The 15,197-nt window shown below is 51.9% G+C and overlaps 1 protein-coding gene across 1 annotated transcript; it reads left to right on the top strand.

The window, feature by feature from the left end:
- Nucleotides 1-2,109: 2,109 nt before the first annotated feature.
- Nucleotides 2,110-8,766, top strand: Klhdc8a (kelch domain containing 8A). The gene is made up of 5 exons (XM_040738684.1): nt 2,110-2,782; nt 5,506-5,670; nt 5,913-6,128; nt 6,699-6,800; nt 7,833-8,766. The coding sequence occupies exons 1-5, from the start codon at nt 2,407-2,409 to the stop codon at nt 8,024-8,026; spliced, it is 1,053 nt and encodes a 350-aa protein (XP_040594618.1). The 5' UTR covers nt 2,110-2,406; the 3' UTR covers nt 8,027-8,766.
- The last annotated feature ends 6,431 nt before the right edge of the window (nt 8,767-15,197 follow it).

The raw sequence follows: 15,197 nt of genomic DNA, 5'->3' as shown, positions 1-15,197 counted from the left end.
ATAGGCCTATTTTGAGTTACATCTTCTGTTTCCACAGAAGTTGCAGTAGCAGTATGGGCACTGACAGAAACGTACCCGGCCCATGCTCCCTGTCAGAACGTATGGTGAACACTTGACAAGTATTACCTCTTCTAACCTTCACAAAGACCTATACCATGGAATGCTGTAAAGAAATAAAGGAGCAAAAAGCCTGATATAGAGGCACACAACTTTCATCTCAGCACTTAGGAGGTAGAGGCAGGTGCATCTCTGTGAATTTGAGGCCAGCCTGGTTTATACAGAGAGTTCCAGGACAGCCAGGCCTACATTCAGAGACCCTGCCTCGAAACGAAAAGAACTGGGCTTGATGGCACAGGCAGGTCTTCAGTCCTGGCATTTGGAAGCTATAGCAGGAAGATCATGAGTTCCAGACATAGTGAGACCATGTTTCAGAAAAACTGAAGTGGGTGGGAGGGGGGCGGAGGGAGGGAGAGACCTTTTTAACAACTTGGATAATGATAATCCAAGAGCCGGTTTGGGGGTGGGAACTCTGAAAGGTTACATACTGTATGATTTTATCATGTAACATTCTTTTCCTTCCAGCCTGGACCACGACATATAGCAAGGGTGACCTTGAATTACTAATCATCTTATCTCCACCTCTCAAGTGCTGTGATTTTGGACATACATCACTAGGTTTTATGTCACTGTGCCAGGCACCAGGTTTCATGTAGTGCTGGGTCATATGGGGTCCAGGTTTTTGTGCTTGCTAGGCAAACACTTCACCAAGTGAGCTACAGTCCCAGTAAATAGGAGCTACTCCTTGTACAACACGGCTGAAGAGACAAGATTTCAGAAATGGATTGTCAGGGGTTGGGGAGGGAGGAGCAAGAAGTATGGAGTTATACCAGATATCAAAAGGTGACATGGGACCCTTGTAATAGTGAAAATGTATTCTGCTTGTGAATTGTACTTTAGCTTGGTAGGATATTAGTACTGAGAGACACCTGATAAAGAGAGCTCCTCCCTTATAACCACGTGTGAATCTACGGTTTATCACAAATTAAAGTTTAGTGTCTCGAATGTGCACAGTCCTGAGTTCCAGACCCAGCACTGGGGGAAAATATACACCACACCACGTGTGCACACACACAATGGAAAGTCTGTTAGGCTCCCAAGCTTCCAGGTGGAAGGAAGTCAGATAGAAGGACCCTGTGGGCTTGGAGAGACACACCACTAGGTGGTCCCGTGTGTGTCATTGGCACTTGTATTACTGGGGACCACAGTTATGAAGGGTCTGTTGCTGGGTAGAGGTTTGAAGAGGTCATCTATCCTGTCCTGTGGTTGGTGCTAACCATATTTGCCCTTCTAGAGGTGTGTGAAGATTTTTTTGAGGGGGGTCCTGCCAGACCGTCTATTGGTGTGTTCAGTGTGGTTCTCCTCTCTGTGACTTTATCTGAGGTTTTGTGGACGTGTCTACTCAGGAGGGAAGGAAGGTTCTGTGTGAGTTACATGCATACTCGTGCAGATTGTTTGATCTGTTGGTTCCCGCTGCATGTGTGTCACTGCCTCCTAACTCGGCTCTGAGAGGTTTGACCGTGTGAGAATACCTCCCCCAAAACAAAGCCAGCCTGTCACGAACTGGGTCTGTGTACTGTAGACAAACTGGGTAATTGGGCTCTCCGCCTCCTCACCCAAAACAAACACTCGCAAACGCCCGCCCCCACGCTGGCGGGATCAACCTGTCATCTGGGCACCGGCTTCTGCTCTGGCTGCCTCCGACCCTGGAGGCACGGCAGGCCCTGCCCTCGCCCGCCCCGGTTGCCGGGGCTAACGTACAGGCCACAGCCTCCGCCGCGGGGCGCGTGGGCTCCTGCCCAGGTGTGGCGGCTGCGGGGAGGCGGTGCGGGGAACCGGTATTTTTCGGCCCGGGCTAACAGTCTTAGCAGCCGCTCCCTGCTCGGGTGACAGCGGCGTGCGGGCCGGGAAGGGCAGGGCAAGCTGTCCCCTCCTCCCCCCGCTCCGCGGCTGCCGGGCTGGCGGTGAAAGCCGCGCGTGGCTGCGGGCACCGCCCGGGAGCTAGTGGGGGGCGAGCGCGGCGCCCACGCGCGGCGGGGTGGGCTCTGCGCTCCCGGGGACCGGGCGGGGCGGGGCGCATCCTGCAAAGTTGACCCAGGGCAGGCTACCGCCGGCGCCCTGCTGCCCTAGATTCGCCGGGTTCTTCCCGCGGAGCCAGGGGTGGACGTCGCCGCCCCGCTGACACCCGAGGGACCGGAGAAGCCAGCGGGCGTCGGCGGGAGCCCGCGCAACGCGAGATGGAGGCTGCAAGAGGGGACGTGCGGGCCGGCGCCGAATAGCCGGTGGGCCCCGGGGCTGGACCTTGCCCGGACTTGAGGGCGAGCGAGCAGGGCCCTCCCCTGGGCTGCCATGGAGGTGCCTAATGTCAAGGACTTTCAGTGGAAGCGCCTTGCTCCACTGCCTAGCCGCCGGGTCTACTGCTCACTGTTGGAGACCGGGGGGCAGGTCTATGCCATCGGGGGATGTGATGACAACGGCGTCCCCATGGACTGCTTCGAGGTCTACTCCCCTGAGGCCGACCAATGGACCTCCCTGCCCTCCCTGCCCACAGCCAGGGCCGGGGTAGCGGTTACTGCCCTAGGAAAGCGGATTATGGTGATCGGGGGTGTGGGCACCAATCAGCAGCCTCTGAAGGTCGTGGAAATGTACAATATCGATGAGGGCAAGTGGAAGAAGAGGAGCGTGCTGCGTGAGGCTGCCATGGGCATTTCTGTTACAGCCAAAGGCAAGTGGGGCCAGGGTTGAGGGAGGGCATAGAGAAGAAAGTAAAGGGTCACGGGGAAAACGGAGGAAATGCCACATGATTTGGGAGGCCAATAGCACATCACCTATCACATTTGAACCTTACATTAAGCAATAAAACTGGAGGCCCACTGCCCTTATTCCCTTATTGGGAAGGGAGACTGAGCAGGTGAAATGTCTAGGAATTCCATCTGATGCCAGGAGTCAGTCAGCTCCAGCGGGTTCCTCCCGCCAGGCTGGGCAGGCCACTGCAGAGGGAGAGCCAAGGTGTAAGCTATGGGGTTATCTGCAATGAGTCTGCAGACCCTGGCATTCAGCCGAATGGCCACATTTCCCAATGGTCACACACACACCCAAACCTACCTCTGTGGGTTCCTGAGGACAGTCATTCCATCCTATCTTCACCAGGTCTGCCAAGGAGGCTTTGGGACCAGATCCTGGGATCTTCTAACTCCTGACTGCAGTTTCAGTCATACTAAGTGGAGGTCAGAATGTTCCAAAGGTTGATTCGTGTAGCCTATTATCCATCAAGTTCTCTGACTTGCATGTGGTTTTAAAACCCTTGTTTCACTTTCTCAAAGTCCTCATTTCACTCTTTTGGGGCCCAATACAGTCTATAGAGGGGTCCAACGGGCGTTTTGTTAAAACATAGAGTTTTATGAGGATTCGAGTTAAGAGACCCCGAATTCATGTACATTTGTCTCCACACTGTAGTCTTGGTAGGGTGACCTTCCTTCCTTTCCCCATCCTTCCCTGTTTCTCTTGCTACACCACCCCAGCTGCCTGTCTGGCATATGGCAGATCAAAAACCAGCTTTTCTTCAACACCTGCTCTGTCCCTGGCACAGTCTTAGGCCACAGGGAGGAAGGAACCGGGTAGAAAATCTGGACCCTGAAAGGGACTGGCAAGAAGCTGGAACCAGAGTCCCCTTGGAAAGGATAGACAAAGGGTTTTCATGACCTGCCAGTTAGAAGTATGACTAGCCAGGCCTGGTGCTGAGGGCCTGTAATCCTAGCTACTCTGGAGGCTGAGGCAGAAGGATCATGAGTTCAAGGGCAATGTAAACTACATAGTAAGACCCCATTAAAAAAAAGTTGGAAGGTCCAGAGGCCCATGGAGACACTGAGGATAATAAGTTTAGAGTATGCTGCATCCCTAGCTTCTTCAATAAATTATGCTGAAAGCTAAAAAATTAAGGCTTACCATTGGTGTATTATCCCTTTGGAATTTCAATATATCCAGTGAGATAAGTGCTATTTTTAGTCTATTTTAGAAGAGACAGCATGAATCCCAGAAAGGTTAATTCCCCAAGGTTAAACAGATAGTAAGTCAAGACCATGCCTGTGTTCCAGCTATAAAGTCAAATGGGTTCAACAATGGGTTGGTAAACGTTTACATGTCAGCCATTGTGCTGGGCTCATAGATTCAGTGTATTGGGAGAAACAGCTCGAGCTGGTATTAGTTACTTGTAGTAATGGAGCAATGGAGATACCATCACTCAAGAGGCACCAAGCCAAGTCCTCTGGGCCTCCTGCTTTGCAGCTCAGAACTGACCACTGGCTGAATGACTGTGGAGTGGAGAGTTTATTCAGGAGGGGTGTTCCTAGATAGTTTATTCAGGAGGGGTGTTCCTAGAAGGAAGGTGGAATTGTGCTAATCAGGTGCTCATCATCAAGTCCTTTCCAAGTCTTGGGCTTAGGGCTAGGATCCACCCCCAACTTCAGTATGGCTAGAAAGCAAAGGGAAACAGGGCTCCCTTTCTGTAGTAGTAACCTCCAATTGTCAAAGCACCATAGAGAGGAAGGCTGTGAGCAAAGGCTGCTGGGAACAAGAACCACACCCAGGAACTGAAGATTCCTGAGAGAAATCCCATTCAGGCAAGGGCAGGGGGAACAAGTGTTAGTCCATGCTCTCTGACACGGTGTGTGGAGCCCCTGAAAAGCTACCCACAGCCCAGAGCACAGGAAAAAGGAGGAGACACCCTGCTTAGAGAACGTAGCTCTCTAAGGGCAAGGTTCCTGAAGGTCCAGTTTCCCAAAGCCTCCTCCTCATTCAGACCTGGCCTCATCAGCCCATTCAGCACAGGGGCCTCCTGGATTCTTCAAGCTTCTGTACATGTGGAGGAGAATGCACAGGGGCCTCCTGGATTCTTCAAGCTTCTGTACATGTGGAGGAGAATGCCATTTCCCCACGGGGGTAGCAGACAGAACCACTGATAGCCAAGTATGTAGAGGCCCAGTGATAATGGGGCTGACTATAGTTCTGAAGGACTTCACCACGTCTGAAGAATTAATGTCAGATAATTCCTGTGGGATCCTATGGGACAGGTCATTATTGGAGTTCATCACAAAAGTCTCTCCCCTCACCTTCCTCTCTGGCTGCCTATAAAGGAGGACAGGAGGACGGCGGGGGACCTAGGCTTCACTGCCACCTGTCTCTGTGCAGGATTTAGTGTATCAGGCTTTGCCAAGGACTTGGCACTAAGGAGGGCCGAGGCACACCGTATTGCTACAGCTTCAGGAAGACCCAGATTTAACCATAACGGGCACTTTGAATGGTGCTACCCACTCCACCAAAACAGCTGCGATTTCCTAGCAGAGCAGTGGCCAGGAACTCTGAGTGGCCTATATAAGGTTATGGATTCCGTTGGACCTGTCTCTGGGTGCCTTGGAGCCGAACCATATCTGTGTGTGGCTTTCTTCTTAGATTATAGAGTGTATGCTGCAGGTGGCATGGGCCTGGACCTTCGTCCACACAACTACTTGCAGCACTATGACATGCTAAAGGACATGTGGGTGTCACTGGCACCCATGCCCACTCCAAGATACGCTGCCACCTCCTTCCTCCGGGGCTCCAAGATCTATGTGCTGGGTAAGGACAAGCTACTTGTTGTTCATTTCCTCTCCTGGCTCCCTGGGGTGAGTTCCCTAGGAAGCATCGCCCACAGCCTGAGAATTCCCCTGGCCCTGGGGGATAACCACACTGTTGCAGCCCCTGAGGAATCTTTCAAATAACTGAATAACAGAAGGGAAATCCCGGCCCTATCGGTTCTCGGGGACTGCTTTTTTTTTTTTTTTTTTTTTGTCCACCATGTACCCTGCTCCCACCTCCAGGGGGACGACAGTGTAAATATGCAGTCAATGCCTTCGAGGTCTTTGACATAGAGTCTCGGTCCTGGACCAAGTTCCCCAACATTCCCTGCAAGCGGGCTTTCTCCAGCTTTGTGACCCTGGACAACCACCTGTACAGCCTGGGAGGCCTGCGACAGGGTCGTCTCTATCGGCAGCCCAAGTTCCTCCGGACAATGGATGTTTTCGACATGGAACAGGGTGAGCTGGGTCCCCACCCTCTTAGCTGCTTGTCTCTCTTCTGACTGATCCCCACTTTCCCCATCCTGGAAATCTTCCTGGGGCTGTTCACATATCCAGGCAGGTCTCTCCAGTGTGTAAGAAGCCTTCCTAACTCATGGATATGCTTGGAGTCAAATTCTAAGGCACCCTTTGGTCTGGTTGGCTGTTTTCATGATAGCCGTTCCTCCTCCTCCCCGGGTATCTGTGCAGGACCAGGTGAGGAAAGGATTCTTCCTGTCCTGATGGAGAGTCAGAGGGATACTTACCACTCTGTTCACTACCTTTAGTCAGATTCCTCCCAAGTTTAGAACTGTGGAAAACTTAAATAGAACAGGGGCTCATGGGAGTTGTATATGTTAGACTGTGCCAAGCACCAGAGAAGGCTGAGGTGGTAGAGAGTGTCATTTCAATCAGCAGGGGACGCTCTCTGCACCTTAAGCACAAGGGAGTAGCCATGCAGGATAAGAGTCACTTGGGATTCATCTGTGTTTGTTAGGGGACATCAGCACCTGACCCTCTGTCTCTGCCATCACTATGCATGACTTGCAGGGGGATGGCTGAAGATGGAACGCTCATTCTTCCTCAAGAAGCGCCGGGCAGACTTCGTGGCCGGTGGTCTGAGTGGACGGGTCATAGTGGCTGGGGGACTTGGTAAGGATGGATCATCTCAGCTGTTCTGTGTTGTGGTTCTGGTCCTCGGCACTGCCCTGGAGTGACTTCTTACACACCTCCCACTGATCTATGCCAAAGAATTCAATACAGTCTGGACTTGACCTTTCCACGTGGCCCCATATGTGTTCTTTTCATCCTGAACTAGGAAAGTGGAGATCTAGGAATAACAGGGAACATACTGGTAACTGTGAGCCCCTATGCCGAACCCAGGTCTCTGAGTCCCTTTCTGGGGACAGCTGGAGACAAAGGGTAAAGGGATCAGTGTCATCCTTCATGGACCTAGCTCTCCTTGGACATCCAGGAGTATCCTGGGATAGCAAAGCAAGCGATCAAATGAATGGTCTTACTTCTGGACTTGAATGATGTAAAACTCCTCCTTCTCAAGGACTGCCAGTGTTTTGAAGGCTGGTCTGGGGCTTGGGGTACACCGAAGTCGTAGGGCACAGTGATAAAGGCAGTGGGCCTCTCAGGCAGCCAGAGTTTACTCAGTGTAGACACACCCCCACTGTACTAATTCTTGAGCATCCCTATGAGCTAGATTATGGGAGAAGCTTCCTGTGTGTGTGGAAAACCAGGAGGGAAGGAAGCAGCAGTGTTCTAGACAGCCCCTGATAACTGAGGGTGAAGAAAACAATCCTCTTTTTTTTCTTTTTTCTTTTCCCCCAAGACAGGGTTTTTCCGTGTAGCTCTAGCTGTCCTGGAACTCGCTCTGTAGACCAGGCTGGCCTCAAACTCACAGAGATCCTCCTGCCTCTGCCTCCCGAGTGCTGGGATTATTTAAGGCATGCACTGCCAACAATCCTATTCTTAAAATGAAAGGGCAGAGAAGGGACATAGGACAAAGTTGCTTGACAGAAATTCTTGGCCCAGGATAGTACAACGAGGGCCATCCTGTAGCAAAAGATAATGCAGTTGCTTGGCTTTTACTTCAGGGTTGGGAGATGGTCACTGAGGGGCATGCTTGGTGGTTGGGCTCCTTGGTCTAAGATCTGACTCCCCTGTTGTTTTCAGGCAACCAGCCCACTGTGCTGGAGACAGCAGAAGCATTCCACCCAGAGAAGAACAAGTGGGAGGCCCTCCCTGCCATGCCCACACCCCGCTGTGCCTGCTCCAGCATTGTCTTCAAGAACTGCCTGCTGGCTGTGGGGGGTGTCAGCCAGGGTCTGAGTGATGCCGTAGAGGCGCTCTATGTCTCTGAATCCTAGCTGGCCCGAGCAGTGCCCTTGCCTGGACAGCATCACTCCACTCCGGACACGAGGAATAGTCTCATCAAAGCAGTTCAGACTATGTCCTCCAACTCTTGTTAAGAGCCAGTGGGGCCAAGCCCTAGCGCTCTCGATGACCTCCCTCTGCCCCCTAACCTACCAATCCCGGAGAGCACAGCTGACTCCACCCCTAGTGGTGGCCTATGGGGAATCCTCAACCAGTGCTCAGAAAGGCACACCTACCTCCTGGGGTGGGGGTGGGGCCGTTGTCACCCAAGTGGAGGGGGTTGTTGCCCTTTCCCACCTCTGAGCTAGTCTGAGTGTCACGAGATAAACTCATGAAGGATGGGGCATCCCAGCCCCTTTTTAGTCTTCCATTGGCATCATTCCCCATGCAGAAGTCAGCTGCGGGTCTGCTCCAGCTCTCGCCTACTTATCAGGAGCTGGACTTGGAGCTAAGACGGATGAGTTGGGAAGGCAGTCAGGGGCTCCCACACCAGGTCAGGCCAGCAGCCTTGGCCGGAAGCACCCTTCCTCTCAAGTCCTTGTTGGACACGTGGCGATGGAACATCAATGTCTTCTGCCTTCTGTCACCCTCCCTCACCCGGGACCTGGCCATTCTGTGCTCAACAACTCTCAGAGTGTTTCTGGGTGAAACCTTCTCATTTACACTGTGGCTTCCAAATCCACAATGGGTGGATTAATTGCACTCTGGTTAATAACAGCAGCACAATGATTGACATCTTTATTCCTGTCTTCTTTGGACCCTGGAGACAAGGCAGGGGGTGTCCTAGTTGGATAGAGACCACTTCCCCCTGTGTCCTTAGGCTACATAGGGGCCAATGGGCGCCTGTTCTTGACCACTGCTGTGAGCTCCACCTTCCCTCAGCCATAACTGTCCCGCTCTCAAGGGGGCAGCTGGGTTCTCTTCCCTACATGCACACGTGTACGTTTGCTCAAGGTTGTGATTATCCAGTCTTTGTCATGTTATACCCACGTCTAACCGCGATCAGTTCAGCCGGAGCTCACTTTAGGCATCGAAGGATGAAAGAACCGTCCGCTGGCTCAGAAAACAAGTGAGGGAGAAGAAGATCAGAGGGATGGATACGGATGCGCCTTCCCTTTACCCTGCCCTGCATCTCGTTGTGCTTCCCGGTCCCAGTTACTCATCCCAGTAGGTCCCAGCTCGGGGAAGAGCACTTACCCACACCCTCAGGAATCCAACCCCAGCAGAGAAAGCAAACCCAACCAGTTAGCCCTGAGAACACAAAGACTAAAATCCCTACCAAGGCTGTGGAGGAGCCAGGAAGCCTGCTTAGCTCTTCAGAAGTCTCAACAGGCTCAGGCAAGAATTACCTCCTAAGGAGTGGTCAGAAGGAGTTCTTCCTGTTGAAGGGGAGGGGTGACACTTCCAGCAGGATCTTTAAGGACTGAGTGACACCTGGGTCTTTAAGGAATGGTGGGTTATTGGCTCCTTTCTGGGAATACCTTGATTTCTTTCTTCTTTGGGGGTCCAAGAAGATACTGCCACCTGCTGGCCGAGCGTGTTTTTTCACACCAAGGTGAGGAGGCAGATTGTGGCCGTTGGTTCCCCTAAAGGGCAGACCACAAAGAAGCCTCCATTGCTTCTGGATCCAATTCCATTTAGCCTCCCTGAACCAGCCATTAGAAAAAATGGCTGGGGGGCTGCAGTTGCAGTGGAGGACAGGGGTTTCTTGGAGCAAGCTGTTTCACACTTGACTCTATCTCCTTACCCCACTTTCTCTTCTGTTCTGTCCGCATCATCCCCAACCCAAGAGGAGCCAACCACACAGGGGCTTTCTCCAGGCATAATGGCCCCAAATCTGTGGATACAGCTGAATCCTTTTAAGAGAGTTGGAGCCTTGGTTGCCCAGCCCTCCTATAAGGTTGAGTTAGACATCGGAATTAACAGAACAACTCAAGGCTGGAGCTGGTATCTGCTAGGGCTACCCTGCCTAACTTCCATTGTGGGAAGACTTGGAATACCACACTGAGGAGTGAGAGAAGCCCTCAATGGCTGTGTTAAAGTGTGTGGTTCTATACTGCTCGCACACATTCCAGAAGCAGAGCAGTCAATGGCCTGCCTCCACCTGCCACAGGCCTCCCCGCACCACCCTCCTCTTCTGAATTCCCCAGCTTGTCTTACAAGATGGAGGACAGTCACAGAGGTAGACACACCAAGGTACCATCCAGGATCAAGAGGAACTCCGGAGGCAAGACTTGTCTCAAGTCAATCCATCCACAGAGCATTCAGTCCCAGGTGGCTTCCGAATCGGAGGAGAAAAGGCTAGCCCATGCCAATGGCACTTCATTCCTCCAGGTCTCTTACTAACAGGGGAATGTGATTGCATTCATCTTTTGGGATTCCCCACCCAATCACCCACCAACCCCAGCTCTGGCCTGGGAGGAGGAGTGTGGTCACTTTTCCAACCCTCCTCCCCACTTTGAAAAAGAACCTGACATCTAGGCACCCTGAACTCCTAGCCCTGATGGTACAGCTCATGTGTGTTGGGGGTGAACACTTGAGCCTTCTCTATGAACACAGCCCCGCCCCCACACTTATGTAAACGCACACTGTTGCCCTTAATGCCACCAGGATAGGGAGAACAGCAAGGGGCTTCATGCATGAATCTAAACTCCCTGGGACATATAGAACAGGCCCAAAGTCTTAGCCAGGGGCTCAGGGAGTCACAGTGGTGGCTTCAGTGTGGGAGATGGGACAGTTGCAGTGACCTTGGCACAAGGCAGGACTCCGGCAAGAGCCAAAAAGGTAGTCAAAGTGGCTTTGACAAATCGAGCCAATAAAAATTGTCATGGGCAGGTTGCTTTCCAGGAGTGCCCTAAAGAAAACACCACGGACGAGGGGGCACCTGGAAACAACAGGAAATTTGGGTCTCACATCTGGAGGTTAAAAATCTGAAACCAAAGGATTTAGAGGGGATGTGCTCTGGCTGATGGCTCACGGAAGGGATGGTCTAGGTGGAGACGATCCCTACGACTCTTCCTGGCTGCAGTGTTATCTGGAAGTCCTTGATGTAACTTATCTTGCAGCAATATAGCTTCAATTGAAACTGTCTTCACACAGCCGCTCCAGCATGACTGTGCCCAGGTTTCCCTGGCTTCATAAGGGCACCAGTCATTGGACTGAAGCATATCCGATATGACTTCATTTTAAGGTGATTATATCGTATTATGTACTCTTTATTACTTATATATTATATGGAGTATATATTGCATATATTATATACACACACATATATATGCATATATATAGTTTTCAAGTGTTGTCTCATTTACAGGTACTACAGGTTAGGATATCAACATACGGTTCTGGGGGAGGGGGAGGGCAACACAAGTCAGCTCACCACCATACCAAGCATGATAAGCAGGGCAGGGAGAGCAATAATTGCCTGAGTCCTGAGCTCCCTGCATCAGTCCACTGTTAGAACTGGGCCTCCAGAGAAGAGCCTGAGAGCCAAAGAGCACACATCTCGGACGTGCAGCCAAGAGGCCAAGGCAAGGCAGAGTTTGAGCAGACCCTGAGGGGAGCTGAGGCTTAGAGGGGAACACTTGGCTTGGAGTCTGTTCTGGTGGTGCTTCTCTGACCTTGTCCCTCCCCAGTCACAGTGCCAGTGGATGGAGTTATGGCCCCCGGCCACGCACATAGCTTTGTTCTCACACCCATATACATATATTCTCAATTACAGTTGGAATGCTCTTACCCTTTTTTGAGACATGGTCTTACTGTGTAGCCTCTGCCGACTTGGGACCTGCTATGTAGACCAGGCTGGCCTCAAACTCCAAGTTCCACTTGCTTCTGCCTTCTGAGTGCTGGGATTAAAGACATAGGCCACCACACCTAGCTCAGAATCCTTTCAATTCAATCATTTGGCCACGCCGCCAAGCTCAGAGCCCGTACCCTTTGAACGATGAGTTGCTACAAGATTCTGCACCTGTTACCCTGGATTGTATCTCTGCATCACTCCTCTCTCCCTAACTATCCCATGCCACATTTGCCACCACGGCTAGGGGAAGTTTTTGGACCACACTTAGGCTGGGATCCCTCTGAAGTGAGGAAATAGGGCTAAAGGTACCTTGTACTCTAACTCCTGGGAAGGCTGCTTGGCTCCACCAAGAAGGGAGTACCCGGCCATCCTCATTTACCCTCTCTGCTCAGTACCTTGCTGGTACCTGGCACCGTGCCAGCACAGGGTTGCAGCGGTGTACTGATAGGTAGACACAGATGGCTTTCCCTAGGGAGGAGCCAGAAAGACCCAGTGCCTCAGCCCTGTCTCCTGACTTGACCAGATCTCTCCAGAGATCACTTTTTTTTTAAATGCAAACTCTGGGAGCCACCTCCACCCTCCAAACAGGAAATAGTTCACAGATGACTCAGAGGGTCTTTGGAAGGATGGATGAGGACACAGAAGTGTCTGGACATTTGGTAGACAATGAGACACCTCAGAGTTGATGGGCCTGAGGGCTGAGGGGAGTCAAAATGTGTCTTCTTGTTTGCCTATACCATGGGAAACAGCCAGGTTGGACCCCAGCCCCAACTAAACAGCCAGGTTGGACCCAAGCTGGTAGTTAGTGGCCTTGTAGTTTATCATGGCTTCAACTGGACTCCTGGAACTTTTTCTGTGGTTAGCCTTAGACCATGTGGCTGGGCCAACAAGCTGGGGTCACTGTTTCCAAGTGTCCCACCCTGCTCTCTCACCCGGACAAGATAAGGACTCAAAATCACTGTACCTGACCACTCAATGGGAAGTAGACATTGGGCCTATTCTTAGCAACTCAGTCTCAAAAGTAAACATATGTAAGAAAGTGGTAATAGATAAATCACTTTCCCAGGGTTCCCTGCTCTACATCCCTACTTGTAGAAGTGGGCTGACCAGCAACTTTCCTTCTTCATTGTTCCTGGGACCTGAGTTTCCGGCGCCTTAGGGAAGCAGGCTCTACCCTGGACAGGCCCTCTCCCTCACACAGTGACTAGCTTCCTATGGACCCTCATCACCACACAGAAACACTTCAGGCTCAGGCTCTCCCGGGACTCCCTCCACCCTTCCAGAGACCTCGGCTATAAACCTGGCTGCGTGCTATGGAACTCTAACTTCCCTTCAGCCTCCCCCTCATAAAACTCCCAGGTTCAGTTCCCCCAGAAAGGTTAGCCTTCCAGCCTGCCCCTACCACTCAGTACTCCGGCCTCCCTTCCCTCCTTAGCCCCGCCCTATATACCTGTCCCCTCACCCTGAATACCCCTCCTGTGTGTGGCAGATGTGAGCCGCTGTCTCCTCAGTCCTCTCCCACAAGTTTGATGTCTCCTTAGGCTCTGATGGCATCACTAACTCATGTGACCCAGGGCATCCCAGAGAGCCCGTCAGGTGGGAGCTAAATGTATAGCATAGTCAAATGACAGCCGGAAATCAAAAGGCCCAGAGAAAGCACTGACCGAGAGAGGACTCTTTAGGCTGCCTACTTTCCATCTTATGCTCTTCCCCAGCCTCTGTGGACACAGAACCATGTCAGAAACTGAGCAGAACTTCAGCGTCCCCCTTGCCTACAGATGGGCTCCCTCGGCCCTTTGCTATGGGATCCAGTAGGAGTGATAGGTCAGCTTTTAAGAGAACTGGGGACAGGGGCTTGCTAATCCACCTTGCAATGGCAACCCCCCAATACCGGACAGTACCGGTGTTATTCGAGCCATGAGGAATGCTGGCTCCCACTTTCCTTTACCCAGGGCCAGGAACTGCTGACCCGGCTAAAGAATGTGCTTTGCTTGGTGTTAGCATTCCAGGATCAGCTTGGGAGGCCAAGGGCTTGAGTCGGCAGCAGAAACCAAACACAAAGCAGAGAGGTGGTACTGAACAGCGCCCCCTCCCCCGCCCGGCCGTGATCTGGGTACATATTCCTTGTATTTCCTAGTCACCCTAGGTCTCCCCTGAATTGAGGCAGAACCAGCAGGAAGAAAATGCTCTCTCATTTTTGGGAAGGGGACATTTATATGAACTGAAGTTACCAGGCCCTGAGCTACAGGGCAGCCTAGAACTCTATGCAAAAACCATTTTCAAGTTCAGGGTTTCCTTAGACCAAGTAGACAGGGAAACTGAGTCACTGGTCCAGGTCATGTGACCAGCAGGCAGAAGAGCCCTGTCTCAGACTGTCACTCAGGTTGTTGTGTTCCTTGGGTCATTCACATCAACTACCCACGCACGCAGCATCTAACCCAGGGCTCAGGGAAGGGGCATCAAGGTTGTGGGCACGGTGTGTTGACAACAGGAGAGACTTGTACTCATCTTAGCCCATCATCAGTACTGGGTCACTTGGGCTTGAGTGCCACCACACGGGGAAAGTATTCGGCATCTCAGGGGAGCACTAGAGGACTCCTATAACTTTTAACACCTGCCTAAAAGCAGACGACCCAGCTTTTCAATCCTCCAGAAGGATGAGACGTCCTTCGCAAACCACTGACTGGAACCCCCAGAATTTAAAACTAGCTAGGTATCCACCCCTCAAGCTCCCAGCACCCACAGCCCCACATTTAGGAGCTTAAATATTAGCACATGGGTAGTTAGTAGGCCCTTCTTTCCCTCCCTCGGACAGCTCCCCCCACCCCAACCCCACCCCTGGCTCCCAGCATGTTCTAGGGCAGTTTCAACAATCACTCATTAGCTCTGAGCTTATCTTCACTGTCCTCCTGCCTGGGTCAAATCACCGGAGCTCAAGTGTTTGTTAAGTCCTTGTTGTACAGCCTCCCAGCTACACACTTGGATCTCCTCCAGGATTGGCAGAGGGGAGTTTGGGAAGATGGAAGGCCAGCAAAAGCCCAAGGAGACAGCTAGGAAGCCATTTGGTACGAAAGCAAGTTCATGAGAGAGACATGTGATGAGTTTCGTACATGAACACAGAGCATCAGGAGACTAGGCAAACCAGACTCCTTACCCAACCAAATCGGGATAGCAAACACTGCCGTCTCTGGTGCCATCTGTGTGACGAGTTTCATACATGAACACAGAGCATCAGGAGACTGGGCAAACCAGACTCCTTACCCAACCAAATTGGGATAGCAAACACTGCCGTCTCTGGTGCCATCTGTGTGACCCTGTAGGAACAGGTTCTTCGTTTTTCTGTGTCTTAGCTTACTTACAGTGGG

The sequence above is a fragment of the Mesocricetus auratus genome, unplaced genomic scaffold (assembly GCF_017639785.1).
Source record: "Mesocricetus auratus isolate SY011 unplaced genomic scaffold, BCM_Maur_2.0 Super-Scaffold_100676, whole genome shotgun sequence".
Lineage (NCBI taxonomy): Eukaryota > Metazoa > Chordata > Mammalia > Rodentia > Cricetidae > Mesocricetus > Mesocricetus auratus.
Note: the sequence above shows the minus strand (reverse complement) of the source record. Positions and strands in the feature narration are given on the sequence as shown.